The sequence below is a fragment of the Jatropha curcas genome, chromosome 8 (assembly GCF_041381405.1).
Source record: "Jatropha curcas cultivar XTBG-Jc1 chromosome 8, XTBG_Jcur_1.0, whole genome shotgun sequence".
NCBI lineage: Eukaryota > Viridiplantae > Streptophyta > Magnoliopsida > Malpighiales > Euphorbiaceae > Jatropha > Jatropha curcas.
In genome coordinates this window covers 941,366-967,736 of record NC_143158.1, presented here as the reverse complement: position 1 = coordinate 967,736, position 26,371 = coordinate 941,366, and the positions used below count along the sequence as shown (strand labels likewise).

The 26,371-nt window shown below is 34.4% G+C and overlaps 6 protein-coding genes across 9 annotated transcripts; 3 read left to right on the top strand and 3 right to left on the bottom strand.

Moving 5' to 3' along the window:
* Positions 1–31: 31 nt before the first annotated feature.
* Positions 32–3,082, bottom strand: LOC105637614 (Exostosin family protein). The gene is made up of 4 exons (XM_037637172.2): positions 2,644–3,082; positions 2,219–2,403; positions 950–1,301; positions 32–833 (listed from the first exon to the last, which is right to left on the bottom strand). Exons 1-4 carry the CDS (start codon positions 2,902–2,904, stop codon positions 165–167), a joined length of 1,467 nt encoding a protein of 488 aa, XP_037493100.1. The 5' UTR covers positions 2,905–3,082; the 3' UTR covers positions 32–164.
* Positions 3,083–4,027: 945 nt separating this feature from the next.
* On the bottom strand, positions 4,028–6,571 carry LOC105637612 (Exostosin family protein). The gene is made up of 4 exons (XM_020680759.3): positions 6,077–6,571; positions 5,842–5,999; positions 4,903–5,257; positions 4,028–4,809 (listed from the first exon to the last, which is right to left on the bottom strand). The coding sequence occupies exons 1-4, from the start codon at positions 6,326–6,328 to the stop codon at positions 4,147–4,149; spliced, it is 1,428 nt and encodes a 475-aa protein (XP_020536418.1). The 5' UTR covers positions 6,329–6,571; the 3' UTR covers positions 4,028–4,146.
* Positions 6,572–7,112: 541 nt separating this feature from the next.
* On the bottom strand, positions 7,113–13,114 carry LOC105637611 (putative sucrose-phosphate synthase 1). 3 transcript variants are annotated; one of them, XM_012221124.3, is made up of 14 exons: positions 12,984–13,114; positions 12,711–12,906; positions 12,495–12,584; positions 11,518–11,759; positions 11,311–11,374; positions 10,468–11,166; positions 10,224–10,340; positions 9,966–10,097; positions 9,642–9,818; positions 9,507–9,560; positions 9,354–9,416; positions 8,290–9,234; positions 8,036–8,163; positions 7,113–7,721 (listed from the first exon to the last, which is right to left on the bottom strand). In XM_012221124.3, the coding sequence occupies exons 2-14, from the start codon at positions 12,891–12,893 to the stop codon at positions 7,448–7,450; spliced, it is 3,168 nt and encodes a 1,055-aa protein (XP_012076514.1). In that variant the 5' UTR covers positions 12,894–12,906; positions 12,984–13,114; the 3' UTR covers positions 7,113–7,447. The 3 variants fall into 3 exon arrangements, with proteins under 3 accessions (XP_012076514.1, XP_012076515.1, XP_020536596.1); XM_012221125.4 differs by having other exon boundaries at positions 12,711–12,898; positions 12,984–13,112; XM_020680937.2 differs by lacking the exons at positions 12,495–12,584; positions 12,711–12,906; positions 12,984–13,114 and having other exon boundaries at positions 11,477–11,611.
* A 1,923-nt stretch (positions 13,115–15,037) lies between these two features.
* On the top strand, positions 15,038–18,708 carry LOC105637610 (synaptotagmin-4). The gene is made up of 13 exons (XM_089724884.1): positions 15,038–15,385; positions 15,479–15,585; positions 15,689–15,737; positions 15,855–15,975; positions 16,062–16,189; positions 16,337–16,438; positions 16,529–16,603; positions 16,763–16,842; positions 17,054–17,204; positions 17,288–17,518; positions 17,610–17,897; positions 17,969–18,082; positions 18,328–18,708. Exons 1-13 carry the CDS (start codon positions 15,281–15,283, stop codon positions 18,475–18,477), a joined length of 1,701 nt encoding a protein of 566 aa, XP_089581010.1. The 5' UTR covers positions 15,038–15,280; the 3' UTR covers positions 18,478–18,708.
* A 413-nt stretch (positions 18,709–19,121) lies between these two features.
* LOC149493960 (uncharacterized) lies at positions 19,122–20,558 on the top strand. The gene has a single exon (XM_089724885.1). It carries the CDS (start codon positions 19,326–19,328, stop codon positions 20,484–20,486), a length of 1,161 nt encoding a protein of 386 aa, XP_089581011.1. The 5' UTR covers positions 19,122–19,325; the 3' UTR covers positions 20,487–20,558.
* Positions 20,559–21,782: 1,224 nt separating this feature from the next.
* On the top strand, positions 21,783–26,210 carry LOC105637603 (EamA-like transporter family). 2 transcript variants are annotated; one of them, XM_037637162.2, is made up of 8 exons: positions 21,783–22,195; positions 22,744–23,133; positions 23,576–23,793; positions 24,486–24,556; positions 24,686–24,787; positions 25,066–25,183; positions 25,278–25,418; positions 25,811–26,210. In XM_037637162.2, exons 1-8 carry the CDS (start codon positions 22,115–22,117, stop codon positions 25,827–25,829), a joined length of 1,140 nt encoding a protein of 379 aa, XP_037493090.1. In that variant the 5' UTR covers positions 21,783–22,114; the 3' UTR covers positions 25,830–26,210. The 2 variants fall into 2 exon arrangements, with proteins under 2 accessions (XP_037493090.1, XP_012076497.1); XM_012221107.4 differs by having other exon boundaries at positions 21,785–22,195; positions 25,278–25,413.
* Positions 26,211–26,371: the final 161 nt, after the last annotated feature.

The following is a 26,371-nucleotide window of genomic DNA, read 5'->3' as shown; positions in this document are numbered from 1 at the left end:
AAAAAAAAAAAAAGAAAGGTATTGTAACTGCTTTGGAGTCAAAATCCTGATGAAAGAAATATTGTATTATATGCTATATTGTCACACGTGGGACTTAAATTTTACGTTTGCATTATGATTCCATGCCCGTGATAGTTCCAATTTTATATATATATATATTTTTTTCATCTGTCAAGTCTCAAATTTAATCTCCTAAGCCAAATAGAGTGCAATATCATATGAAACACATCAAATCTCTTAGCTGGCTGGTTCAACACAAAATGCCTCCTAACAGCTCTTAAACCCTCCCTAAACCTCTTGTAATTTTCTTCTGGAACTGATCTCAGCACCTCTTTCAGTCTCGGAATCTCCGATACACTCACCTGTATTGAAAAGGCCTCCCACCTTAAAACATCACTAAATGGCAGCACATACGAATCTGATAAAATCACAGGCACGCATTCTGCATAAATTGCCTCAACAATTCTAGGGCTAGCCACTTCATATCCACTTGGACATAGACAATACTTGGACTCCAGCATGAATGAATAATAGTCCATGTCTTCAGGGAGATACTCAAAGACACGAAGATCGGAGTCACGGTCTTTCCAGTGATAAAGGAGGAGGGGACGGATTGGGCCGTGCAATCCACCGGCAAAGAATGCAAGGTAAGGACGCGAGGCATTAGAAGGTGGGAGGGATAGGAGTTTGGATGGAACATTGCCACCATAGAGATGGATTTCAGGTAGGCTTACATCCTTTCTGGGATCGAAACCTTCAGAAGTGTTGGCATTGCATAGGACTCGGATTGATGTGCTATAAAGGCCAGGGCTGCCTCGGGATGCATGTGGACCCTGCAACAGAAATTAATATATTATGTATATAAATTAATTGATTAAACTGTGAGTGCTAAACATCAATTAGAAGAAAGTGGGAGATAATGGAAACGTGGGAGAAAAAAGAAACGCACCCAATCATGGCAAGCAAGCATGAAGTGGTCAGCCCCATAAGTTCGATTCCAGAAGGGGTATTTGGTAGATATCACTCTTACATAATCAGCTACGAACTCCTTCAGTGGTGTAAGATCGTAGGTAAAAGGCTTGTAGAGATACTTAACCATCCAGGTAACGCTGAAGGGCATGAAATATACGTGGGCACGTCGATAATCCCTCGTTCTATACCTCCTGGCCCCATGTTCTATCTCCTGTATAAATCTCCCTTCTATCGTATATATGTCCTTGCATGGCCCATCGTGGACAATTGGTGGGTCCCCTTCTGAGTACACGTAGACCTTGAATCTCCTCTCCATTTCCAGATAACTCCTGATATATATAATAGATATATACAGTTTTTGGAATTATTCTTGAGTATAATATATGCCAAAAAAATATTCAGAAGCGTGTGAATGAATGAAAGTGAATGAAAAGCAATTTTGGTATTTATAGAAACTAGAAAAATTGATCTAGTAGAGAGAGTAAAAACTCCAAATCGTAATGATGGTAATGGTGCAATAACACTGAAAATAGAAAGCTAAATGACAATGATATGAGATTATATTATTGCTACTCTAAAATCACATGGCTAACAATTAAGAATCATTAGGGTTTTCCTTTCAGACCTCAATTTCAGGATTAAATGCTTATTAATTAATTAGAAGACTAAACTAGTTCAAGGAAAACTCAAGCCAAACAATTAAGGTCCTCAGATTGGTAAAAAAATTATAAATCATTATACTTGAACATCATCTTCAACCTTTTTAGGTAACTATAAGAAGTAGAAAAGGACCACTTTGTCATTTGAGCTGTAAAGGAGTGCCTCATTCAATAAAAGAAAGAGTGTCTTGATACGCTGTCTTTACAAGAGGCAGCAAAGGTTTCTTTATTTACAATGCTATGATGATCTAAGGGTGTGAATAGTTCAAATGGCAAAAGAAATGAGTGATTTTTGAGTGCGCACTTCACACACAATGTCCATGCTTCTGCTACAAGAATTATCCTCATTTTGTTAACATTATACATAAAAATATAGTATCAATAAGAACTTGGGTTTGAAAACAAAAAAAGAAAAATTATACATGCACAGAGATACAGAGGGATAAAAAAAAAAGAAGGAAAGATAGTTATAGTCCTGGCGGTACGAGTACCTTAGAAGCAAAGTAATTATGTTTATAGAGTTCAAAAGCTGTAATTTAATGATTATTAGTTATTGTAATGGAAAAATTTATTAGAAAACGACTTACTGGTAAAATGCAGCGCGGTTACGATAAATCATCATTTCAATACCGACGTCGCTTCGGTTGACGTCGGTGGTGATCGGTGAGAGTTTTCCAACTGATGAAGCTGCTTTGCGTATGGAAGCTCGAGCTCGAGCGAGTCCTCGTTCCAGTTCTTCTTCTTCTCTGCTAATTATTGTTGAGAATTTCCTCTTTGATATACGCACCATCAAAATATTCAAAATAGACATCAGACAGAAAAGCAGAAATTGATCTAAAAGAAATACTCAGAGACAAATTTAAATTCAAACGTTTCTAGAGAGAGAAACTGATCATCTATCCTCTCGTTTCTTAAGAGAGAGAGCGCGCAGTTTTGCAGTGAAAAGAGTAAAACGAAAAAAAAAAAATAAACGAAAAAGAGAAGAGATTGAGAAATTAGTTGACTGACTTACAATGGTAGTTTTGTTTCTGAATCGGTTCGGAGAATTATAGGTGAACGGAGTAGAGTGAACATAATGTATTTGGTCGGAGCCGGTGACCGTCGTTTGGAGCTGGACGATTGGAATTGTGATTGACGATTTAAGTTTCGAAACCGAGGAGCTCATAAGAAATGAGCTAAAAGGACAATCAGAGACTATGAGAAGCACGAAGATCAAAAGAACACACAGAGAAAAATGAGTGGAGAAGGAATATCCATGCAGTTTTATCTCCATTAATCAAGTTTTCCTTCTCTATTTAAGTTCAAAAGATAATTGAAGTCGCGAGGGTGTTTGGCTTCTGCGACTTTGCTTTCTTAATTTGCTCGGGAGATACAGAGAGAGAGAGAGAGAGAGAGAGAGAGAGATCGTGTGAGGGAAAACTGAAAACGTACAGGAGTTTGAAAGGCTTGCGCACACACTGAGACGTTTTGTTCTCTCTAATAAACGCGAAGAAAAGCGTGACATGAGATTTTGAAATTACGGATTTAACACTGGAAAAGATATTAGTTGACAAAACTAATGAGCATGAACAGTGAGCATATGTGCTGTTTCTTTTTTGTTTTTTCCCTCTAATTTTTCTTTTTAATTTAATTTTTTTTCAGAAAATAATATTCCCTCCAATGCAACTTGTCAAATTACCTAAATTTTGTTAACGGTAATTTAGTTTACTGATTTTATTGTAGCAATTTGTCCAATAAAGGGAAAATTTTATTATTCACATACATTGTCCACAATTTTGCTGTGAGGAGGACTCGAACTCGAAACATTTCACTCTCCGCATCTTCTATAAGACATGGGAGATCAATCAAGCCGCACACCAGATTAGCAAATTTACTTACATTTATATATTAGGACCAAAAATAACAAAATAGTAATATTAAAAAAAAACTTTTTTTTGATAAGGATTACTTACCCAGATTGGGTTTATGGCTCCATACATATGGACAAAAAAAATTTATTGAAATGAAAGCATTTTTAACCAAAAACTAAAAAAAAAAAAGATAAATTAAAAATAATTTTTAAAAAAGTTTCTATTTTCATTAGTTTTAATCCACCATGAACCTCTTAATATATAGGCTAACTCGTACACCACCCCAATAAAAAAAAATCTTTCAAGAGATATATTTATGCATTTGTATATGTTAAAAGCAAAATGATCAAAATATTAAAAAGTAAAAATTCAATGATCAAAATATTAAAAGCAAAATGATAAAAAAACAAAAAATTTGATTGAAAAATACAAAATTATCAATTTATATAACTTTTGATTTTATCTATCATAACAAAACATGCACTTACCAATAACGTTGTCTAGCCTAAAAAGCACTATAAAGGTCTCGAGACTAAAATTTCTCAGACTCAAACCCTTCTTCCCAATTAATAATTACAAAAATAATATAATTACATCATAATTGCAATTTATCAAGTTCTAAAATCATAGAAAATTTTGTACAAAATTTAATTGATCAAGCACAATTATAATGGAAACCTAACATTAAGCCTCCTGAGCCATACAGAATGCATTACCATATCCAATACATCATAAGGCTTTGTTGGTCTGTTGAGGATGAAATGTCTTTGAACTTGAATAACCCTCTTTTGCATTCTCAAATACTCACTCATTGATATTCCTTGAAGAATTGTCTTAATTTCTGGTATTCCTGCGATCGGAATATGGACGGAAAATTTTCTCCAATCAAGAACATCACTAAACGGTAGAACATAATAATCGGAAATGATCACCGGAACACAACCTACATATATTGACTCGACCACTCTAGGACTTGCAACTTCCCATCCACTAGGGCACAAACAAAATTTGCTTCGACTCATTAACTCAGTGTAATTCATGTTCTTTGGGAGATATCCATGAACTTGAATATCATTGTCTTTTCCTTTCCAGTGCTTGAATAATATCTCTCTTACATACCCGTGATCTCCTCCGGCGAAGAAAGCCAAAATCGAACGGTTCTTAGGAGGATAGCAAAAGGGTTTTGGAGATAGCTTGCCAAATGGAAGGTAGATTTCTGGTAAGGAGACGTCTCTTACTGGTATAAATCCTTCAGATGAGTTAGCATTGCAGAGAACCCTAATGAAGTGCTTGTAAAATTCAGGGTGGGCAGTTGATACATCTGGCGCCTGAAAATCAAGAATAGAGAAAATTAATTAATAAACCTAAAGATCAAGGGATATAATTAACAAGAAAAAAAAGATTAATTAAGTATTAATTACCCAATCATGGCAAGAAACCAAAAAATGGTCTGCTCCACTAGTTCTATTCCAATATGGGTATCTCGTAGATATGGTTTCAACATAGTCTTTGACAATGATCTGCAACCGTTGGCGAGAGTAATTAACGTAAGGTCTATAGACATATTGGATGATGGCGACTATACTAACAGGAAGAAAAAATGCAAGAGCCTCGTCGGGATGGCGAGCTGAAAATAGGCTTTTTCCACTTTCTAATTCATCAATGAATTGTCCTTCTGTCGAATAAATATTATTTACTGGACCATTATGAAATAATGGTGGCTCTCCTTCTTTGTATGTCCATACTCTAAATCGTTTCTCCATCTCAATGTGGCTCCTGGAATAAAAAAAAAAAAAAAAAAAAAAAATTCAATTTCATATATGAATCAATTGGAATGGTGGTGGCATTATATTCAAATTCTTGTATACCTTTTTCATTACATTAAAAATTTTGTATTTCCCTTTTGTTGTGGCTTTAATTAAATGCACAAATGGGAGACCATACCTACGAGAGTACAATTGAATGCTGAGGCTATAAAGAAAAAAAAAATCTAGGGTTATGGGAATTCCATAGACATAAAGAAAGTTTTGAAATTGAACATATAAAGAGATAACAATTAATTGTCAATTGATGAATAGGAAGCTATGGACATGCAAACACAAAAGAGGCAGAATACGATTTCTTAGCTTATTATCTCCATACCACACTGTTTGTAAGTTAATTGGACGTACGTATTCTCTATTAAATTTATATTTTTAAAAAATTAATTTAATTACTATCATTAACTTAATTAATTGCAAGTAAAAAAAAAATGCTTCAAGAACTCTAATTTAAGCATACTTTCTTGGTGATTAACTGAAATAGTATAGAGTCAAAGAGAGAAAAAACAAAAAAAGTCGAAAATAAAGGAAAATCTTAACTGATGAAAGGCGTAAGGGTTCGTGTAAACAGATCCTCTGGGTATGAAACTATCATGCTTGCAAGATGAATAACTACGCGTTCGACCCGCATGTCGTATAGCTGCTCTTGCTCTTGCTAATCCTTCTTCCATTTCCTCTAAACGACTTTTCACTTTTACCTGTACATTATAATTTCAATTAAACAACACACAAGAAATTAATTAATACTATGAGACAATCTCACTTTTGTGCTTACAGTGACAGGAATGGCGCTTGCATTAATGGCTACGCTTGAAACGGGAGAAATGGTGTCTAAAGCTAGGCTTGGAATAGGAGAAATGGTGAGTTGTGGTGATTCGTTATCGTTGGGAATTTTGGTGTGGTTTGAAAGAGAAGAAAGAGAGAAATGAGAAGTTAAATGATACTGACGATCGATTGTTGAGAAAAAGAGGAGGAGGAATATAGAAGGGAATAAAATAAATGGGGTGGCGCAACTGAAATCCGCCATTGACAAAATGAGTGTCAATGACAGTGAGAGTGAATTGGGTATTTGTTTTTTATGAGGAAAAAAGATGAAAATGGTGAAGGTGTACGTAGAACTTGAGTCTTGCTATCTCAATCTTTTCTATGTTTGTAAAACCACATATACCTGTCTCTGTTATAAAAGAAAGAAAGGTTTTAGGTTAAGCTATCTTCAAAATCCTCAGGGTAGATTTTAATGGGATCTGTATCTTTTAGGGTTTATACAATAAGCAAGTTTATTAGAAATAATAATGGTGTCTGATGGTTATAATATCCAAAAAAAAAAAAAAAAAAATTTAACAATAATAATCATTAATAACTAACGGAATTGTATATTGGTATTTATTCAAAAGGAATAGCCTTACTTATAATTTTTCGAATATCCATATATATATATGGTCTGGTTTGACTTGCACATAAATTAAAAAAATTTAATTAATATAATTAAACTATAATTTTTACTTCATTTTTTTCTTAATATACTTTTACATTAGTATTCATAAAAATCATATCTATATTAAATTGTTTTGAAATTAATTAAATATTTTATTAAAAAGAATTTTATGATAAGATTAAAAATATGTTAATTTTGTTTATCTCAGATTTAATTAATAATCACAACATAATATTTTAACTATTATATTTATTAATAAAGAAGTATATTAAACAAGGGTAAAATAATAAACTTCACATATTCTTCATTTAAAATAATAATAATAATAATAATAATAATAATAAAACAATAATGTGAGACAGATGAAAAAGGAAAATAAGGAAAATATAGTATTTTATTATAATAAATGGGGTATGGCCTATGGCCCCTTATATAAATGTGTGTATCTATTAGTTCCAAAGAGGTTCAAATTAAAGTAGCGAACTTATACATATAACTCAAATTCTTATGTAGAATTCCGTTGAATATTACAACGACAGTCGAAAAACAAGGAATTGTGCGGATTACTGATCAGTAATTACTTCAGTACCATTCCAAATGAAGAACAAAGAAGCAGCAGGGGCTTTGGGTTTGGGTTTGGGTTTGGGTTTTGCAAGGAAAATCCCCCTGCAATTTATTTTTTCATTTTAAAGGCAAAGATTTTCCAATTTTCTAACACTTCAGAACTCCTAATTTCTCCAGTGCTAGCTTTATGTCATTCACATTGCATCCCTCGCTTTCCACAACATTGGTACTGTCGTATGGTATAACATCTTCTAACTTATAGCTTCTGTTAGCATGAAGCTTGCGGGCAGCGCTGCCGATTCCCTTTAATATAACTGATTTCTTGAGTCCACCAACCAGGCCTTCGTAATCTGTATCACCACATTCGCCCACGAAAACCACAATTTTTGATAAGTCTGTGCCCCATCGAACATATAGATACCTGGACAAGTTACGCGTTAGTATGTTATGGTCAGACCTTACTCAGCTTAGCTTAAAAGTTAGTTATTAGAATCAAAACTGCACAAGACCTATTTAAGTAACCCTTCCTCAGCATTCAATTATATGTCTAGAGCTACTTGGAGAAAAAGAAGAGTTATCACTAAAATTGAGCAGTGTCATTAAGATAGAACCTAAATTGTGGTTGTTGAGATCATCGGCCGTGTAGGCTCCAGAGATAAGTTCATAACAACTCAATGTTTTCAGACCTAAATGTCGGGGAAAGAAAAATAATATATGCATAACCTCAATGTGTACCTGAGAGCTTGGGATCGAGAAGCCAACACTGGGATTACATTTAGCTTGGTACCATTCTGACAATAGATTACATGACATCTAAGACCCTGAATTCTCATCAATTTCCGAAGTTCTTTGTATGGAGGAATCTGTAAAGAAAAATGAACATGTAAGATATGAGAAGGAAGGAATGTAACTAAAAATAGATTTTTTAAAAGCAGAGCCTATATCATAATGGAGTTGGTGAAGGGAGAAGGGGGTAAGAGAAGTTTTACCAAGGATGGTTCTTTTACTTTAAATGCATAGCAATATGCAGTTGATCCTGATTCATCTTCAACAACAATTTGTTCCTGTCCATTATAATCATTGACAGAAGCAGCCCAGCGAACCAAAGTCTTCCTCAAGCCTTCTCCACCCCAACGGTATTCGATATGTGAACTGTAATCCAAGTCTAACACAAAGGGAAGCCCAGCAACATTCTCGGTGCTTGAAGATGGATAATAGATTTCACTACCACTGTTACAGATGAATGCATCAAATTCCATTTGGCTCAAGCCTCCTGAGGCCAGAAGCGTGTGTATCTCAGATATGGTCATGGATGTAGATAAAACAAAGCCTATCAACCCTGTAGAATTTTCTTTCCTCACAGCTTCAATAACCATCTTAATAGTTTCTAGAAAATCTACAGCTGTATCACCATCAACTGCAATAACATAAATATAATTCCTCCGCCTCAGAGATGGAAATTTGCTACAGCCAATATTATGGTTCAGTTTGTCTGTTGAGTCACTCTGTATGCCTCCTATAGCACCTTTTGACAATATCAGAACATTACTGCCTGACTTGTTCTTTCCATCTGCAGTATTTTCCTCAGTATCTAAAGAATTATCTAGAGTTCCACTTTCATTTTTGTCTCCATCCAATGAAAGCTTCAAACTAAGAGATAGATCCGTAATGTCTCTTAAAGAATCACCAGGTGAATCAGGTTCTGAATTTTGAATCCCATCTTCACTTCTCTGCCATGTTGGATGCCTATGCCTGCAACTGCTTATGCGGGCTAAGTATGTTTTACAATGTTCAGGCCATGAGAAAAGGTGAATATTTTTCAGTCCATTCTGCCTGCATCTTGCCCAAAGTTGTTTATCTGAAACAAGCTTCAAAAGAGCATCGGCAATAGACTGCTGGTCATGGGGATCAACTAGCAGTCCATTATCAAGTACCTGTAATCAGTCAATCATCAAAATTGATAAACTAGTACGAAACATCAACTCAGAGCAATTACTGAGTAAAGACAAGAAACTCATTCTAAGGAAAAAGGAGGCTCCAGTGTTTAGCACACCCGAAGAATGTCAACAGGACCCCCATTTTTTGTAGCAACAGTAGGCAAGCCATAAGCTGCAGCCTGTTCAGCGAGGAGATAATGTTAAATTTTCTGAGAATTTAACATCTGAAGCAGTGAATTGATCCAGATAAGAGATGAAATGACAATTACCTCTATCAAAGTAAGCCCAAAAGGTTCTATGAAAGCAGGATTGATGAAAACACCCTGAAAGATGCGAAGAAAAGGAGAGCAATGTGATCAAGTAATCCTACTACAACTAAAGTTTTAAAGAAATAATAATTGTACCTTTGTTTTTGCTGCAAGACGATAAATATTAGGAACATCAGACTGCTTGTGGTGTTTAGGATAAGCCACATGGCCATACAGATCATATTTATCAATGAGCTTAATTATGGAAAGAAGATAAGATGCATTTGGGCCTGACATTTCATCAATATCATCACGGTTTCCCATTATTAAGGTCTGCAAGAATAGAAAAATGACTAAAATAATTGGCATAGATTGAATCTTAAAGTTGAGAGTCATAGAGAGGGTATGGAGCCATTTCAATGGTTCAGCACATTCAGGGAAGTATATGCACTAGGTTGGCTGAGTTCAAAGACAACTTACAAGGTTAGCAAGTTCCCTCAGCGGTTGGCATTCACCAAATGCTTTGACTAAAGTGGTTATATTCTTTTTAGGGTCTGGCCTGGCAAGGGCAAGTATCATGGGCTTTCGGGGGTTTGAAAAGAAACGCATTATCTGCAAAATCAGAATTCGTGGAGTCACAATCAATATCACACATATATATGGAAGAAAAACTCATTGACATAATAAGGTTGCAGGCTGTTGGAAACCAATATATGGAGAAGTCAAAATTTTTAACACCTCTGACCAAATTGGTGGATCAGGAGCAGCAGGATTCTCTTCATTTTTCTCTTCTTCCGCATCCATATCTCCATTATGTGGAATGATATGGTGTAATTCCATTCCGGGAGGAATTACCTAGACGTAATTGTCAAAATTTAGGAGACAGAAAGAAATAGGTTAGGCAAAATATTCCATCTAAGAAAGAAACAACCAACCAATATGTAGAAGAAGCCTCAAGCAAGAATGACATCCGGATACTTACCACCATACGAGGCATAAACCTGCCATGACAGCTTACTCCCCTCTTGATCCTTGCTCTAAGTTTGCGCTCTAGTACAGGATCAAAGCCATCATAAAGGCGCCATTGTTCTTCTATCTCCTGGCGGGTGCTAGTTATAATAATCTCAGAAGCATCAAGAGTTAACTCCTCTGCTTCTATTCGCCGCATTATTTTGTATGTTGTATTTATTTCTTCCCTTGATTGCCGTCCTTGTTTCAAAAGTTGTTCAAGCTTATCTCTTCCCAGTGAATGACCAGTAAAAATCATAGGAACATTGAGAGCTCCAGATAGAAGAGCAGCAGAGTCCCCTGCATCAGCATAATGCCCATGAATTGCAATAGGCCACACAGGATTTCCACCACCAACTTGCTCCCCCAACACTTTGGACATCTGGATAATATGCTTAAGTGCCCCATCCACAAATTCTGGAATATAAGGCCAAAGGAGTTCCTTTTGTATATATTTATCTTTTGGGCCAAATGGTATGCGTATTATGTAAGAACCACTGCTTTCCCCAAGTTCCTGCATAGAAGTCTCAGACTTCATTGGATTCAGCATCTCTGTTGGTTCAGCATAAATCCAATCCACATCTGGAGCTGATACTTGTCTTGTAAGCAAATCAACTCGATAAACCCCTGGCATTGTGCTTAATGCCCTTGCAAGTTCTACTACATACTTAACCTGTTTAAGAGAGAGAGAGAGAGAGAGAGAGCAAAAATTCAAGAATTCTCCATGCACAACAAAATTTAAGACTGTTGGGATGGATGCCAAAAACTGATGCAGGATTTCAAAGAAAAAAAGAATGAAAAAGAGCCCGCAATTTACCTGGCCACCCGTATCAGAATCACGCCCAAGCTCCATGTTTTCACCGCGTATCAAGCCATGAAGACTGCATAAAATTGCTTGTTAGACAAAAAAAAGCCAATGTTGGAAAGAACCCCTTATTTAAACGTATAAGGAAGTTGACACTGAAATAAAGCATTTAAATAACCTCATTACAATGTCAGATCTTAATTAAATTGCAATTCATGCCTTATCAACACAATGTAAAGTTTCTTGTCCTTGAGTTGATTAGTCCAATTCTCCATAACATCAACAGAACTTATTCTAGGCATTCTTCCTCCAGCACCATCACCATGAGATGAAATGTCCCCATGCACATCTCCTTTCTCTCCTTCTGATAAGTCTTCAGACATATCAGCAGTAGCCTCTCTGCGGCCTCTTTCACGTTCAAGCTGACGTTTATTTTTACGCTGAAGTTCCTCTCCCTCAAGCTAATTGACAAACCAAATTTCAGTAAGAAATGAAAGGCCAAATCTCCGGTTTTATAACCAGATATTTAACATATAACTACGAGTGGAAGTCCATTTACTGTCACATGGGTTGTATTATTTTCCAATTGGGCATTACTTTATATTCATGAACATGATTACTTCTTTTAATCTGCAAGTATATAGAACACTAAGCAAAAATATACACATTCTATGATTCTGTAACTAACATATATGTACCCCCACAAGAAAGAAATAATCAAAATTTTGAAAAAGAAAGACAACACAACAATTTTGACAGAAATTGGATTATGATCAAAATCATTACATTCATGAAGAAATGCAAAAGAAATGCTCAAAGAACACAGTATGAACATAAACACTATTGAAATCCAGTGACTCTATTGCTTTCACTCTCTCTCTCTCTTTATTCTGGTCAAAAGTGTCAAATCACTCAGCCCCAAAAGGTGAAGAACTTGTTGCGGCTGAATAGTCCAAATAAGAACACATCGTGCATAGAGTACTTATTATTCTCATGTCAGTGTCTACAAATAAGAACTGCCACCTGGCAGGAGACAAATTATGACCTTAAAAGTCAAAATTAACAGAAAAGAGGCGTTGATTAAGAAAGAACCAAGTGGAACTTCAAATGTCCTCTACGAAATGCATACATACTGATAACTGAAAATCCAAACGGTACCACAAAAACAAAAGGTTGAAAATTAATTAAAGACAAACCTGTTTCTTCTTCCGAGCCAAGTTCCAAATCCTCCAACACATGTTCTCTAATCTGGTATTCCTCTCTTGCGTGCTTCTCATAGCTGCAGCCTATATATTAATTAAGATTATCAAAATCCGTAGCAACTCAACTAATCAATTTTCAAAATTTAAAAACACAAAAAATCGATCAGAGAACAATATTGAACAAGAAGAAGAAATATTCGCGCGTCGTACTCGAAGCCAGGAACGATGGAGATCAGTCTCGTCAAAGCCAGTAATAACCTCTTCGACGAAGTAGCGAGTGGGACTGAAACGACCTCTCTCCCTAAGCAACAGCGACAATTTTGCATTGTCAATTCCCGGATCAACGTCGAGTATTGCATCCAGGTAACTGTTTATCCAGTCATTTCCCGCCATCTTTCCTGTAAATCTATATGCAAAGTAAATAGGAGTAAATCAGGGAAATAATTTAGAGAGCGAGAGAGAGTGCGCGTGTGCAGTTATTACCTTTGTCGTTTGAACACGGCGAGAGACAGGGGAAAGAGGTGGCGTTATATATGGAACTAAGGTGGCGTTGTGTGTGTGTGTGTGTGTGTGTGTGTGTGTATCCAACTTTGCGATTTCTCTGGAAAAAGTAGTACCTACAACCTGCTTCTTTTCAAGCTCTCGGAAGTCAGTAGTATTGCATGACCAGCAAACCAATGCATGACACGTCCAAATTATTATTCACTTTATATTATGCCAGACTATGCACCCAACCGCGAACATGTTCCTCTTTTCCTAAATTTGCAAACGACCTTATTTATTTCTATATATATTTTTAATTTTTTAGTATAAACTTAATCTCGTTTTAAATTTCCAATCAGAAAATAAAACTCATTCTAAATCAAGATTAATAATTGTTTTTCTCTCTTAAGTGATTTTCAATAGATAAATAGGTTATCATAATTATTTTTTAAAAAATAGATAAAGAAAAATATTAATTAGGACATAATTTAAGAATCCAATTTTTTTTTTTTTTGTCTTTACTTGAAACTTTCCTTGTAATTAAATCTTTATTTTTCTATTTTAATTGTGAATTTGTGCGTAACATTTTATATTAAGATGTTACAAATATGAAAGAATAATTTGGTACGAGCAATAAAAACTGAAATGAATATGAAAAACAGTTACATAAAAATCACACATTCAACGAATAAAATGCTTAAATTTGGCAATTTTGATTAGATAGTAATCTAGTGGAAAGTCTGTAGAAGAAGAAAGAAAAAGAGGAATATTGTAGAGAAACATGGGATGTCTTAATTTATGCTCTAGATTTTTTTATTGGATTAATTTAGCATTATAATACAGTGTTTATTTCGATTGACCAATCACAAATCACCAAATGGTTTAAGATTACTGTCTTATATCATGCGAATCTCAAAAGGAAAATATGCTAATCACGTCCTTAATTTACCAATCTAATCTTACCTGATTAGATTGTGAGTACCTGTACTTCTTTATTCTACTTTTCTATAATAAAACCTAATTACCAATCTAATATTCTCAACCTAATTGTTTAATCAAGATTTCCATCCCCGGAGAAGATTTCGTGCGTAGGAAAAGTATCTACCCGACGGCGAAACGTTTCTTATGTCGTTCAGTTCCAATATAATGGCCGTCAATGTTTAAAACTTTAAAGCCCATTCAGGCCCTGGAACTTCTGGCACCTCGATGGTTTTTTTTGGGCTTAAATATGCTGATGGGCTTATTTATTTGATTGGATAAAGACCATAACTCATAACTCATAAATATCATTGCTTTTGGAAGCTTTATTTTTTTTATTTTTTGGAGAAAGGGCATTAATAATTATTAAAATGGTCCGGAATCAATTTGCAAAGGCTAAGATGTGAACTTCTGTTAACTTTTCTTTCACGTTATAGCTTATGGTATCCATCTTTCGAATTGATTTTCCTGTTTCTTATACATTAATGTTGATTATTATATACTATTTATATATAAATGGTTTTTTAAAATATTATTACTGATTTTAACCCTTTGTTTAATTAATAATAATTAATTAAAAATAGGTTAGTACTTCACATTCTATTATTCCTTTAACTTTTCAAATAATGGTAGCTTGATTTGTTGTGGGACCAGTCCACGTGTAGAATTTTTGTACAGCAAGCTAGATCTTACCCGGCAGCCGTTGGTCACATAAACAGAAGAAGATGTAGAATTAACGGTTAACTGTTGACAAGTCAGAAACTCGCGGTGTATACGTGTCATACGACAGGTATTACAGTTGGCTTAAAGACATTGGTTACAACAAGCAACCAAAGGATCAGATCCCTGTCTCGCTCTGCTTCTAAATCTTTTAGTTCACAAATCATAATCGCCACCTGTAATTTCAAAATTCTCCTCTATGATCCACATATTTTAGTTTCTACTCAGTTATGTCCTTTTCAAGGGAAAAATAAAATAAAAAACAAAAGTAAAAGGGCTAATTTGCAAATCAGAAGAAGCGTCCTTAATGTTAAAATCAAAAAGAAAGAAAGATCAAGAAGATAAGAGAAGCGAAGAGAACAAATTACTTTCCATTGGTGTTTGCAAATCAACAGAGTTTAATTAAGACTTGCAAATATTCCCACGTACGTACTTTGCCTTCGTTAACAACTTCTTCCTCGTTCAAACGAATCAAACTCTCCTTCTCTCTCGCTTTCTGACACGCACACGAATTGTTAGCTCTTACAAAAAAAAAAAAAAAAAAAAAAAAAAGAAGAAACAGAGACATAAAAGGGTGTGTGTTCTTTATAGTGTAAAAAATGGGTTTCTTCACAGGTATGATGATTGGAATGGCAATTGGTATTGGGTTGATTTTAGGATTTGCTCGTTACCAGAATGTTCGATCCCAGCGTCGCTCGGAATTGGTACTTTGACGGGATTGCTTATATGCTCTGTTTCTATAATGGGTTTATATTTAATAAAGTTCATTAATAAATAATTCATGTTTGAATTTTTAGGCAAAGACAGTGGCTGCATTTGCGAGGATGACAGTGCAAGATTCAAGAAAACTTCTGCCACCGGAGTTCTATCCATCTTGGGTCGTCTTCTCACAGAGACAAAAGTTGAGTTTAAATAGAAAAGGCAATGTTTGTCTATTTCTTGAAGGATATCATTCTTGATTGAGTCCAGTTCATGATCTAACATTAGCTTCTTTATTTAATTCAGTTAACTTGGCTTAATCTCCAACTTAACAAGATTTGGCCTTACGTTGATGAGGTAATTTAATTTAATTATTTCTTTTAACATTATGACGGTGATTATGAATGTGAGTGTGTGATTGTTATCATTATTGTTTATTCTTTGGTTCTGGGTTTGGTTCATGCAATGGCATAGGCAGCATCAGAATTGATAAGAAGCAATGTAGAGCCAATTCTTGAACAATATAGACCTGCGATATTAGCATCTCTTAAGTTTTCCAAATTGACCCTTGGTACTGTGGCTCCACAATTTACAGGTTATAGTCTGATCAATACATTAGTTTTTGTAATTATGGTTACATGCATGACAACAAAATTTAATTAAATTTGCATTTTCATCTAGGAATTACCATTCTCGAGGAGGGTTGTGAACCTGGTAGTGTTACTATGGAAATAGAGATGCAATGGGATGGAAATCCAAATATTGTACTTGATATCAATACTAGAGTTGGTGTTGCTCTACCCATTCAGGTAATAATAGTCTGAAAATATACTATTTTCTTTCTTGCTCTGCTGTAATATAATATGGATTGCTTTCAGCTGAGGATGAAATCATTCTTTCTAACTACTGACTATATAATTGCTTCAAAAAGTCATAATTCTTTTCAATTTATCTAGGTGAAAAATATTGGATTCACTGGGGTTTTCAGGTTAATCTTCAAGCCTCTAGTTGAAGAAATTCCTGGTTTTGGAGCTGTTTCTTATTCTTTAAGAGAGAAGGTGAATTGCTACATTCTTTAGCGAAAAAATAAAAAAGCACTTTGAAGGTTAAACCAGCTATATAATAATGTATTATGCTTCTTCCTGCAGAAAAAGCTGGATTTTACACTTAAGGTTATTGGTGGTGACCTATCAGCAATCCCTGGAATTTCTGATGCTATTGAGGTTTGGGAGGGAAAAAGTTATTCTTTGGTTCTTTTATTTTTTTTTATTTTTTTTCAAATTTACATCTTTTCATGAAAATCCATTTCTCTTATAAAACTGTATTTCTTGCTTTTTACAAATAACTTGTAGTTATTGATATTCTCTTGCTGTTTCATTCAGGAAACAATACGCGACGCTATTGAAGATTCTATAACATGGCCAGTTAGGAAAATTGTATCAATATTACCAGGAGATTACAGGTATGCTAATTTTACCAAATCATTTTTGAACTCTAAAAACTGAAACATCAATTTTCGTTTCCACATTTTCTCAGTATATCAAAATGTGAGTAATGCCTGTCAATTGCATAGTTAAGATGAACTTAAGGTTGGCTCATAAGTTCTTGGCAAATTATACTGAGAAGCAAAAAATTATATTTTTCTGATCAGCAATCTTATGTTATTTTACTAGTGACCTGGAGGCGAAGCCTGTTGGAACATTAGAAGTGAAACTAATACAAGGCAAGGAGTTAACCAATAAAGATGTTATTGGGAAATCTGATCCTTTTGCAGTAGTTTTTATACGTCCACTGCGCGACAGGATGAAAACCAGTAGAACAATTGTAAGACAAGATACCCTTTTCTCCACTTAGTTTCTGTCTCTTTTCTATTAGATTATTGGTAATAACCAGTACAATATCTTCAGAATAACAATTTGAATCCCATTTGGAACGAACACTTCGAATTCATGGTTGAAGATCCATTAACTCAACGCTTGACAGTAAGAGTTTTTGATGATGAAGGAGTTCAGGCTGCTGAACTCATTGGTTGTGCTCAAGTGGCACTAAAGGACCTTGAACCAGGAAAAGTGAAGGAAGTATGGTTAAAACTAGTGAAGGATTTGGAGGTCCAAAGAGATACTAAATATAGGGGTCAGGTGAGAATTTTTATTTTTTGTTATGAAATTTTGATATTATATTAAGTAAACAGGAAGTGTTATTAAATTCTCACTCTGCTTTTGGCATTAGGTGCACTTAGAGCTCCTGTACTGTCCATTTGGCACAGAGAGCAACTTGAAAAATCCTTTTAATCCTGATTTCCAACTAACCACATTGGAAAAGGCTTGTAAAACTGAAGAAACAGAAGAAGCTATTCTTAAAACCTCAGCCTCGCAGAAGAAAAATGTTATAGTTAGAGGAGTACTATCTGTCAATGTGGTAGCTGCAGAAAACTTACCGGCAGTAGACTTGATGGGAAAGGCTGATCCTTATGTTGTCCTTCAGATGAAAAAATCTGACACAAAAGTCAAAACCAGGGTAAGGTTTAAAATAAAAATTTTGTTCTTTTTCCTTTTCTTCATTTTTTTTCACTTATTCTGCTTTCTCAGGTTGTAAATGAGAGCCTCAATCCTGTTTGGAATCAAACATTTGACTTTGTTGTAGAGGATGCATTACATGATATGCTAATATTGGAAGTTTGGGATCATGACACTTTCGGGAAGGTAATGCATATACATTTATAGTTTTCATTATGTTGCACGGAAACGGAAATGAGAAAATGTGAAAACGACAAAGGAAAAGAAACACATTTTAAAATATAAGTTTACACAGAAAACTGCATTTTATACAAGCGGAAACGTTTCTGAAACATGAAAATATAAATGGAAAGAACTTTCCGTCCATCATAGATTTTGGCCAGTCCCTCGCATTGAACTAACATCAATTGATCTTTGTAAATCTTTTACAGGATAAAATTGGGAGATGCATAATGACACTGACCAGGGTTATTTTAGAGGGGGAATTTCAAGACAGTTTTCCACTAGAAGGTGCTAAATCAGGAAAGCTTTTTTTGCATCTCAAGTGGACACCACAGTTAAAATTTCGTGATGGTACTTGACCTATAAAAATCAGAATACAGGATAAATTTTTTGGCTTTTCATGCCCTGCTCTCAGCAAAGCGTCAGGGCCCAATATGAAGCTGTAAAAAATTAAAGATGAACCTCGAGAAAAACATCATCTCATGTGTAGATCATAGCCGCCCCCCTCCCTTTTGTTTTTTTTCCTTTCAAATTGAAGCTAGGAAGAAATATTTTGCTATTTAAATAATTCTTAATATTTTTTTGACTAACTTTTCTAAAAATAAATAAGTCACGAAAAATATTTTTTTAAAAAATAAATTATTGTCTGAAAATAAAAATAGCCTTGAATTTGCAATTGTTTCGAACTTTCTTTTGAACTTTAAGAAAGTTTAAACTTTCAGACTTTTTGATAGTGAGGAGTCTTTTTTTCTTTTCTTTTTTTTTTTCAAAATTAGAGTGAAGTCTATCTATCACTTCTGTACCTGTTTATTCATGGTTTTTCATCAACATGAACTATGCTTATATTTTTTTTTTCTTTCTTCTCTTTATATCCTCCCAACTTAATATTTAATCGTTTATTTCGTTCACAATTGTTAAATACAAGTTGATTTTTCTATATTCAAGATATTTTTTTTTTATTTGATTGTTAATATTTGGTTACTTATTATTTTTATAAAAAATTTAATAGGCATTCTTTAGTAAGAGGCTAATTAGTAATTACTGTTCTTCTCAAAAAAAAAAAAAAAAAAAAAAAGTAATTACTGCAGTGTTCTGGATTTGGGCCATGGTTAGTTAATTGACTGGTAGGTTTGTTTCTTAGTTGAGTTTCTTTTATTTGGCCCTACATAGCCCAACTTCAAAACTTACTGTCTGAGCAGCCAATACCATGGATCAAACGCAGGTTAAAGACGACCGCTCTCTGTTATACATGTTAGAAGCTTTGAGAAAAGCTTCGAAAGATCTACAAAACAATTCCATATTCATAACCCATAATCCTCAAACCATTATGGAATCTCTGTTAAACCTTCGAAATGAAGCAGACGCCTTATTCTCTACTAACCCAAATCTTTCCAAGCTCTGTAATTTATTGTTTACCCTCAAAACCCTACACCAGAAGATCAAAACATCCCAAGGCTATAGCCTTAAATCTCTTCTTAGCAGGCAAATCACAAACTATAAAATTTACCAAGTGGGGTACGCGATCGAGGCTGAAGTTCAAGCCTGTATTGATAAAGAATGTGTTCGAAATCTTGTCAGGATTATTCAAGAAACAGAGTCTGACTCTGAAGAGGATAAATTGAGGGTATTGAAGGGATTTGAGAAGCGTTTATCGCAGGGTTTTGATGGTGATTTTCAAGAATTGGTTCTTAGAGCTAAAGGATTTTCGCTTCTTGAATCGTTAATATGTGACTCAACTCGGCCGATGAAAATTCGAGAACAGGCCGCTCTTTGTGTAGTTGGTTTAGTTAGATTTAACAGGGATGTGTTTGTGGGTTTGGTTCTAATGGGTCCGATAGTTCAATCTTTAGTATCAACGGCTTCTGATTGGTCAATACAAGTTCTCTGCTCACTTATTAGATTGATCAGAACTCCATTAATCGATGAAATTGAGTTAGAGGGAGAAATTCCAAGAATTATTAGCTTATTTAGCTCTCAAGATTTATCAATTCAAGTTGCGGCCATGGATTGCGTTTACGAAATTGCTTATTTTGGGAGAAAAGAAGTGATTGAAGCTATGATAGAACAAGGATTGATTGAGAAATTAATGGAATTGCAGAGATCAACATGCGGAGACGACTTGGCCGAGAGAGATCAATTCAATGGAAATGTTTCAAATGCAGAGGTTTGCGCAGAAATTGTAAAGAAACGGCCATTTGCGAGCTGTGTTGCGAGGTTTGCTTTGCAAGTAGAAGTAGGAGAGGGATTGGAACGAAAAGAAAGAAAAGAGTTAAAAAGGGAGATATTGAGAAGAGTTAGAGAGGCCTCTGTTTCTGAAGCAGAGGCTGCCTCTGTCGTTGCAGAGGTACTATGGGGTTCTTATCCTTGAAATTATTCTTATACCAATTATAATTTTTGACCTAATTTTTTATATTCAATGCAATTGGAAATTAAACCCAAACTTTTGGAATCGGATTTAGATTTATTTCATATTTTATTTGGTTGATAAGAATTCAATTATGTTGAAATAAAGACAAACATTGATGTGAAGATTATGATAAAATACTTGGGTGGAATTGCATGGGAATATACAATCTTTGATGCTCCTTCCACATATACCTAAATAAGAGAAAAATGATTGTATTTGAATGATTTATCTAAATTATTAGACCCACCTAAGTGGGTGGAATAGCTCGTCTGCCATTAAGAAATCCCTATCTGTACAATTCGTGTGACACATTTATATGATATAAATATTAATAAATAATAATGATAAACTATTGACGATATATATGAAAAATACTTAATATATGAAAATAAAATAATAGTATTTTACTTCACATAACATGAATGGTCCTCTTTTTAATAATATATTTTTATAATATATTTTTTGCATACTAAATAATTATTTTTCTTTTATAATTTTTGATTTTTTAAATGATTTTATTAGTTAAAAATATTACTTTCACCGATATTTATCATATTTGAGAGAATATTATATTCTAAAATACTTGTCGTATATTTAGATGTAACGATAATAGTTTTTTTTTTTTTCATTTTTATCATTTGTATATGACCAACACTGGTTAAATAATTTCCATTCAAATGATAAATGAGGCGCAGTATAATTAATTTATTCAATAATTATTATAATTTAAACAAATTGAATATTTTTCTTAAATAATGTGAAATACTTAAATATTGTAAATATTTGAAAATGAAGGGAGGAACAAGTATTATTTCATTCATTTCTAAAACAAGGAGCTTTTTTTTTTTTCATCCAATCATATAAAGTTAATTTTCTACAAATTGTATAGTTTTAGGGTGCTAATTTTGCATTATTCTGGAATTTTCTATCCCTAATACTCCATTCCTGGCAAATGCTTGAGCTATCTTTCTAAATACTTATTATATTTATAAATTTTATAAGTAATAAATTATTTTTTATTTTAATTTTGATATATAATAATAATAATAATCAATTTATCTGTAATTTATTATAATTTAAACAAATTAAATGATTTTTTAAAAAAATACTAATAGTATTTGGGAATGGAGTGCAAAATTTCGTTTTCAATTTTCTGAAAAAAGGAATAAACTATTCAATTATTTATTATAGGAGAGAGAGTTTGTGTTGGTACTAACCAATAAATAAATAACAACTTAAACTTAATTTTAACACTTGAATAATGCTTTTCTACCTTCCTTCCCTCCCATTAAATAAGTCGCCATTCTCTGCCACTTTCTTCTCTCTTTTGCAAGAATCCCTCTTTTTATTCTTTGTAACTCACACAACCCGGCACTCTAGTTATACGTTTTTCTTTTCCTCTCTCTCTCTCTCATTCTCTCTCTTCTTTCTTGCATTGAAGCCTACGTCAATTGAAGAGATCTCTAATCAGCACTTGCCGCTGACCATTCGGATACCGATTGCTGGTTTCAAGATCCGAGGAAATTTCACAGATCTCTTCTGTTTCTGCTCACTTCTCTACTTGGGTTTTCTTCTTCTTTGAATTTGCTATGAGTTGGAGATATAAGGCCGGTCTGTTCTTGATATCTGCTGTTGTTATTATATGGGTTACCTCTGCAGAAGTTACCCAGGTGGGCTTCTGATTTTATCTTCTTCTTTTTTTCAAATTAGATGTCTGTCTGCTTAAATTTGTGGGAGATTAGTTCATATATACATGCATGGTTTATAAATTATTGATTTTAGCTACTGCCTTTTACTACTGCAATTTGATTTTTATGTACCAGTTGCTGATACAAGCAGGTCGTTTTGTTTTCTAGCTGACACAAGTGTATACATACATAAATTCTATTTTCTTGTACTTGTTGACCGAATTAAAAAGTTTTGTCCGTCAACAATTCAATTGGAGATATTTCATAAACCTCGTTACATATCTTGGGTGGTCTAAATTAGTCAAGGTTTATTTGCTTTATAAGTAAACCAGGTCAAAAAAAAGGGAAAGCGTATTGTTGTTCTGGTGATATAATGAAGTGATTAAACAAGTTGAGTTCAGTTGCTAGACTCAATTAACAGTGATGATTTCAACACTGTTTCTTGATTATTTTCTTGTTTCCTGGCAAGAAAGAAGAGGTATTATGGAACGCTGTATATTTTTGCTAGCTAACTGGTCTAAATTTCACAGGGTATTTTTACAGACTACAAGCAGCCGTTTGCTGTGACATATCTTGGAGCTTCACTGATGGTAGTTTACCTTCCAATTGCATTTCTTAAAGATTGGATTTGTAAGATGATAAAGCGTCGTTCTTCTAGAAGTGGTAAAGGTGAAGGAAGCTTAAATGAGTCTTCTGATGGATTAAACTCTCCTCTAAGTCGGAAAATTTTTGAAATGGAACTTCAGGGAACTTTAAGTAAAAAAGGCAGTGAAGCGGACCTTTCATCTCAAGCAGAGGCAAAGCCTTTGGTTCCTAGACACAAAGATGATTTAGATGTTTTGAAACATGACAAAGAGCTCACAGCCAGAGAAATTGCCACTTATGGTTTTTATATTGCCCCAATCTGGTTTGTAACAGAGGTATGTTTGTTCTAGTTGCGATATTTAGGCATCTATTTTTTGGGCTATTTGTTAGTCTGGGAAAATCAATACCTTGGTATAAATGTGTGTAAAAAATGAATAATTTTCCCTCCACAATCTATGTGCACCAGTATTGTAGTATTGCTCTTAGGAAGTTAATACTAATTAGGCCTCTGAAATATTAGCTACTCTTTATTTCTAAATGTGGTATACGCATGTAAACATAGGTTTCTGGGTTTGTTCATACAATTGAATATCTGTATCGTTGTTCAGCATGTGCTTGTAAGTTACGAATATATGTTTCCTTAGAGTGATGCACGAATGCAAGTTCTATAGAGGTCTTATATTCTTGTTTTACAGAGATTTTCAGTTTAATAGCATCATAATTAAGGAATTCAAGTTATTCCTTGCTTTCTTGATTCTGCCTTTCTATTTTATGCAGTATTTATCAAATGCTGCTCTAGCACGTACGAGTGTGGCAAGTACAACAGTTTTGTCATCAACATCAGGACTTTTTACTCTTTTCATTGGTGTGTTTCTGGGCCAAGATACTTTAAATGCTGCTAAAGTAGTAGCTGTGTTTGTGAGCATGGCTGGTGTTGCCATGACTACTTTAGGAAAAACTTGGGCTGCAGATGATTCTCAACTAAGTGCTTCCATGTAAGCCTCTACTTCATCTTTGTTGGTTGTCATATCAGCTTTTTTGACTTCCCACTATTACTTTAGTGGGAAATTTCCTATGCCTCCTCAATTTTGGCACTTTGATAAACTGAGTTCTCTTACTTCATCTCTGCTATACCAATAATATTTCTAGGGGTTCCATCTAATGCTGCACAGCCAGGGACTTAGTTGACTAACAGTAAGAATTCAATGATATAATGGACCCAAATTAAAGTAAAAGGCCCAATAGACCAAAGTGCCAAAGTTCAAGGAGAAAACTGGAATTCACATCACTTTAGAATTAAATGAAAGAAATGATGTTATTGATGCTTTTGATCTGCCATATACTCTCATGTAATGTCCAATCACTTCTGTTGGATTTTGACTTCAGTCTCATAAACCATTTGATCAATACAAGATTTGGAAAGTTATAGTTAAGGTCCATAATCTAGGATTCACCTTGTTTATACTGAAATGTTATATAGCATTAAGATTCTTCAGTAAAACTGTCAACATCTTTGTAATGGCCTAAATATGCTAAACACCCATGCGCCCTACCGTACATGTAGTTGCTCCTTATGCAGAGTAGATCATTCAAATGTCGCATGCTATTGTTTGAGCTGCTATGATTTGTTCAGCTTGTTATTTGTACTGGATTTTCTGAGCATTGACGGTTGATACTTTCTGTTCAGCAATGGGAAACGCTCTCTTGTTGGGGATCTTTTTGGCCTTCTATCAGCCATGTCATATGGTCTATTTACCGGTTGGTCATAGGGTTCTCATTCAGTTATTATTGATGTATTGGTCCAATGGTGTATTACTTTCTATGTAGTCTTTGTTCTAATATTATTCTTGCAGAGTATTGTGTTTCATTTTACAATTATTGCTGCAGTGCTTCTTAAAAAGTTTGCTGGCGAAGAAGGAGAGAGGGTTGATGTGCAAAAGTTGTTTGGATATATAGGACTGTTCACACTTGTAGCTTTGTGGTGGCTTGGTAAGAGATATTCTTTGTTTAATTTTCTGTTGATGAGGTTAAGTCTCTCAAATGGATTAGATCCATATCATGAATACTCATAATTTGGGAACTTAGTGCAAGCTATTCTATTAAGTCACAATCTACCTCTTTCTCTTTTTTCAATTCAATTTTTGTGACCCTTGGCCATATTGCTGGATGGAACTATTCCCTTTAACTCTGAGAAGTATTAATGTGCAAATGAATGAAAATGGCTACTTTAACTAATAATTAATCGTCGTTTTTGATTTCTCTAACAGTTTGGCCATTGACTGCCTTGGGAATAGAACCCAAGTTCACAATTCCTCACTCTGCTAAAGTGGATGAGGTTGTTATTGCAAATGGCTTTATTGGAAGTGTGCTCTCGGACTACTTTTGGTATGTTTGAAGCATTTCATTTTGTAACTATTACTTCATACATTGGCATTATCTTTTTTGGGCTAATTTTAAAATTTGCCCCAATTCTCCATAGGGCATTGTGTGTTGTATGGACAACTCCGTTGGTAGCCACCTTGGGAATGTCACTCACCATCCCTCTTGCTATGGTGGCTGATATGATGATTCATGGTCGTCATTATTCAGCTATTTACATTCTTGGCTCTGCTCAGGTGATGTATGTTTTTTTAAATATGCATCTGATTTAAGGGTATTACTTGATAATGGAAAATAACCTACCCTTCCATATCTGTCATAGATATAACTGCAGAAATGTTTTCTAGTTTCCGTTTTTTTGTTGTTGCCTAGATATCGTATCATGAAATCATTGGAAAGGGGTAATGGTTCGTACAGATCCCATATTCATAAATTGCCATTCCCGCCAAAATGTAGCCATTATGTTTCTCTACGTTACAAAATGAACATGGCATTTGGGTACCATAATGGGCTGACTAGAGACTGCATTGCATTTTAGCCAGGAAGCAAAGTTTGTTAATGTTGCTTGTGAGAATACAATGCTATCTGCACGTAATCCTATCAATCTGATGGCTTTCATTGGTGGTGCAACAGGTATTTGCAGGATTTGTAATAGCTAATCTTTCAGATTGGTTCTCAAAAAAGTTGGGATTATAGCATTTGGAGAAATCACGGCCGTAAATCTCGATTCTTTCTTGGGGCATATCTCCACCATTATGACTTCATGCCAAACTGATATGATCAGCCAATCCTCGAAATGGGTTGCCTTCATGGAGAAGTGATAAGTTTGATGACGATGATGAACTGTAATTGAATGCTTAAATAGAAGCTAGAAGTTTGTATCATGGGTATAGTTGGGTGGGTCAGGTTTGTGTGTGGAGCCCCAATTTCAATAAATACTTTTGGTGAAAGAAAATGAAATTTGTTCTCTATGTATTCCTGGATTTTGTAAATATGTTCTTAACTTGATAAATGAAGAGTTGTTTTTAATCCATTTGCTGTCCGAATGAAATTGGATTATTATGTTTCTTCGAAGCGAAATAAATTTATTTATTTGTTTTTTTTTGTCTATAGTCACTGGTATAGGAAAGTCCATTAGGATGCCAATATGTTTGGCTCAAGTACTGTATGGGACTCTTACAGTGACAATTTCCA

Bases quoted from the DNA above. Each gene is read 5' to 3' on its own strand.
- LOC105637612 (XM_020680759.3), bottom strand. From the start codon at position 6,328: ATGGCGGATTTCAGTTGCGCCACCCCATTTATTTTATTCCCTTCTATA. The intron at 6,000-6,076 runs GTAAGCACAAAA...TATAATGTACAG, and splicing joins CAAGCGCCATTCCTGTCACT to GTAAAAGTGAAAAGTCGTTT. The intron at 4,810-4,902 runs GTAATTAATACT...CTTGATTTTCAG, and splicing joins TGGTTTCTTGCCATGATTGG to GCGCCAGATGTATCAACTGC.
- LOC105637611 (XM_012221124.3), bottom strand. From the start codon at position 12,893: ATGGCGGGAAATGACTGGATAAACAGTTACCTGGATGCAATACTCGAC. The intron at 11,375-11,517 runs GCATGAATTGCA...AATTTTATGCAG, and splicing joins CTTTACATTGTGTTGATAAG to TCTTCATGGCTTGATACGCG. The intron at 9,819-9,965 runs GTAAGTTGTCTT...CTATTCTTGCAG, and splicing joins TGAGGGAACTTGCTAACCTT to ACCTTAATAATGGGAAACCG.
- LOC149493960 (XM_089724885.1), top strand. From the start codon at position 19,326: ATGGATCAAACGCAGGTTAAAGACGACCGCTCTCTGTTATACATGTTA.
- LOC105637610 (XM_089724884.1), top strand. From the start codon at position 15,281: ATGGGTTTCTTCACAGGTATGATGATTGGAATGGCAATTGGTATTGGG. The intron at 15,976-16,061 runs GTTATAGTCTGA...ATTTTCATCTAG, and splicing joins TGTGGCTCCACAATTTACAG to GAATTACCATTCTCGAGGAG. The intron at 16,604-16,762 runs GTTTGGGAGGGA...TGTTTCATTCAG, and splicing joins GAATTTCTGATGCTATTGAG to GAAACAATACGCGACGCTAT.
- LOC105637614 (XM_037637172.2), bottom strand. From the start codon at position 2,904: ATGGAGATAAAACTGCATGGATATTCCTTCTCCACTCATTTTTCTCTG. The intron at 1,302-2,218 runs GTAAGTCGTTTT...TATATATATCAG, and splicing joins AACCGCGCTGCATTTTACCA to GAGTTATCTGGAAATGGAGA. The intron at 834-949 runs GTGCGTTTCTTT...TTTCTGTTGCAG, and splicing joins TGCTTGCTTGCCATGATTGG to GGTCCACATGCATCCCGAGG.
- LOC105637603 (XM_012221107.4), top strand. From the start codon at position 22,115: ATGAGTTGGAGATATAAGGCCGGTCTGTTCTTGATATCTGCTGTTGTT. The intron at 22,196-22,743 runs GTGGGCTTCTGA...TAAATTTCACAG, and splicing joins CCTCTGCAGAAGTTACCCAG to GGTATTTTTACAGACTACAA. The intron at 24,557-24,685 runs GTTGGTCATAGG...TTATTGCTGCAG, and splicing joins GTCATATGGTCTATTTACCG to TGCTTCTTAAAAAGTTTGCT.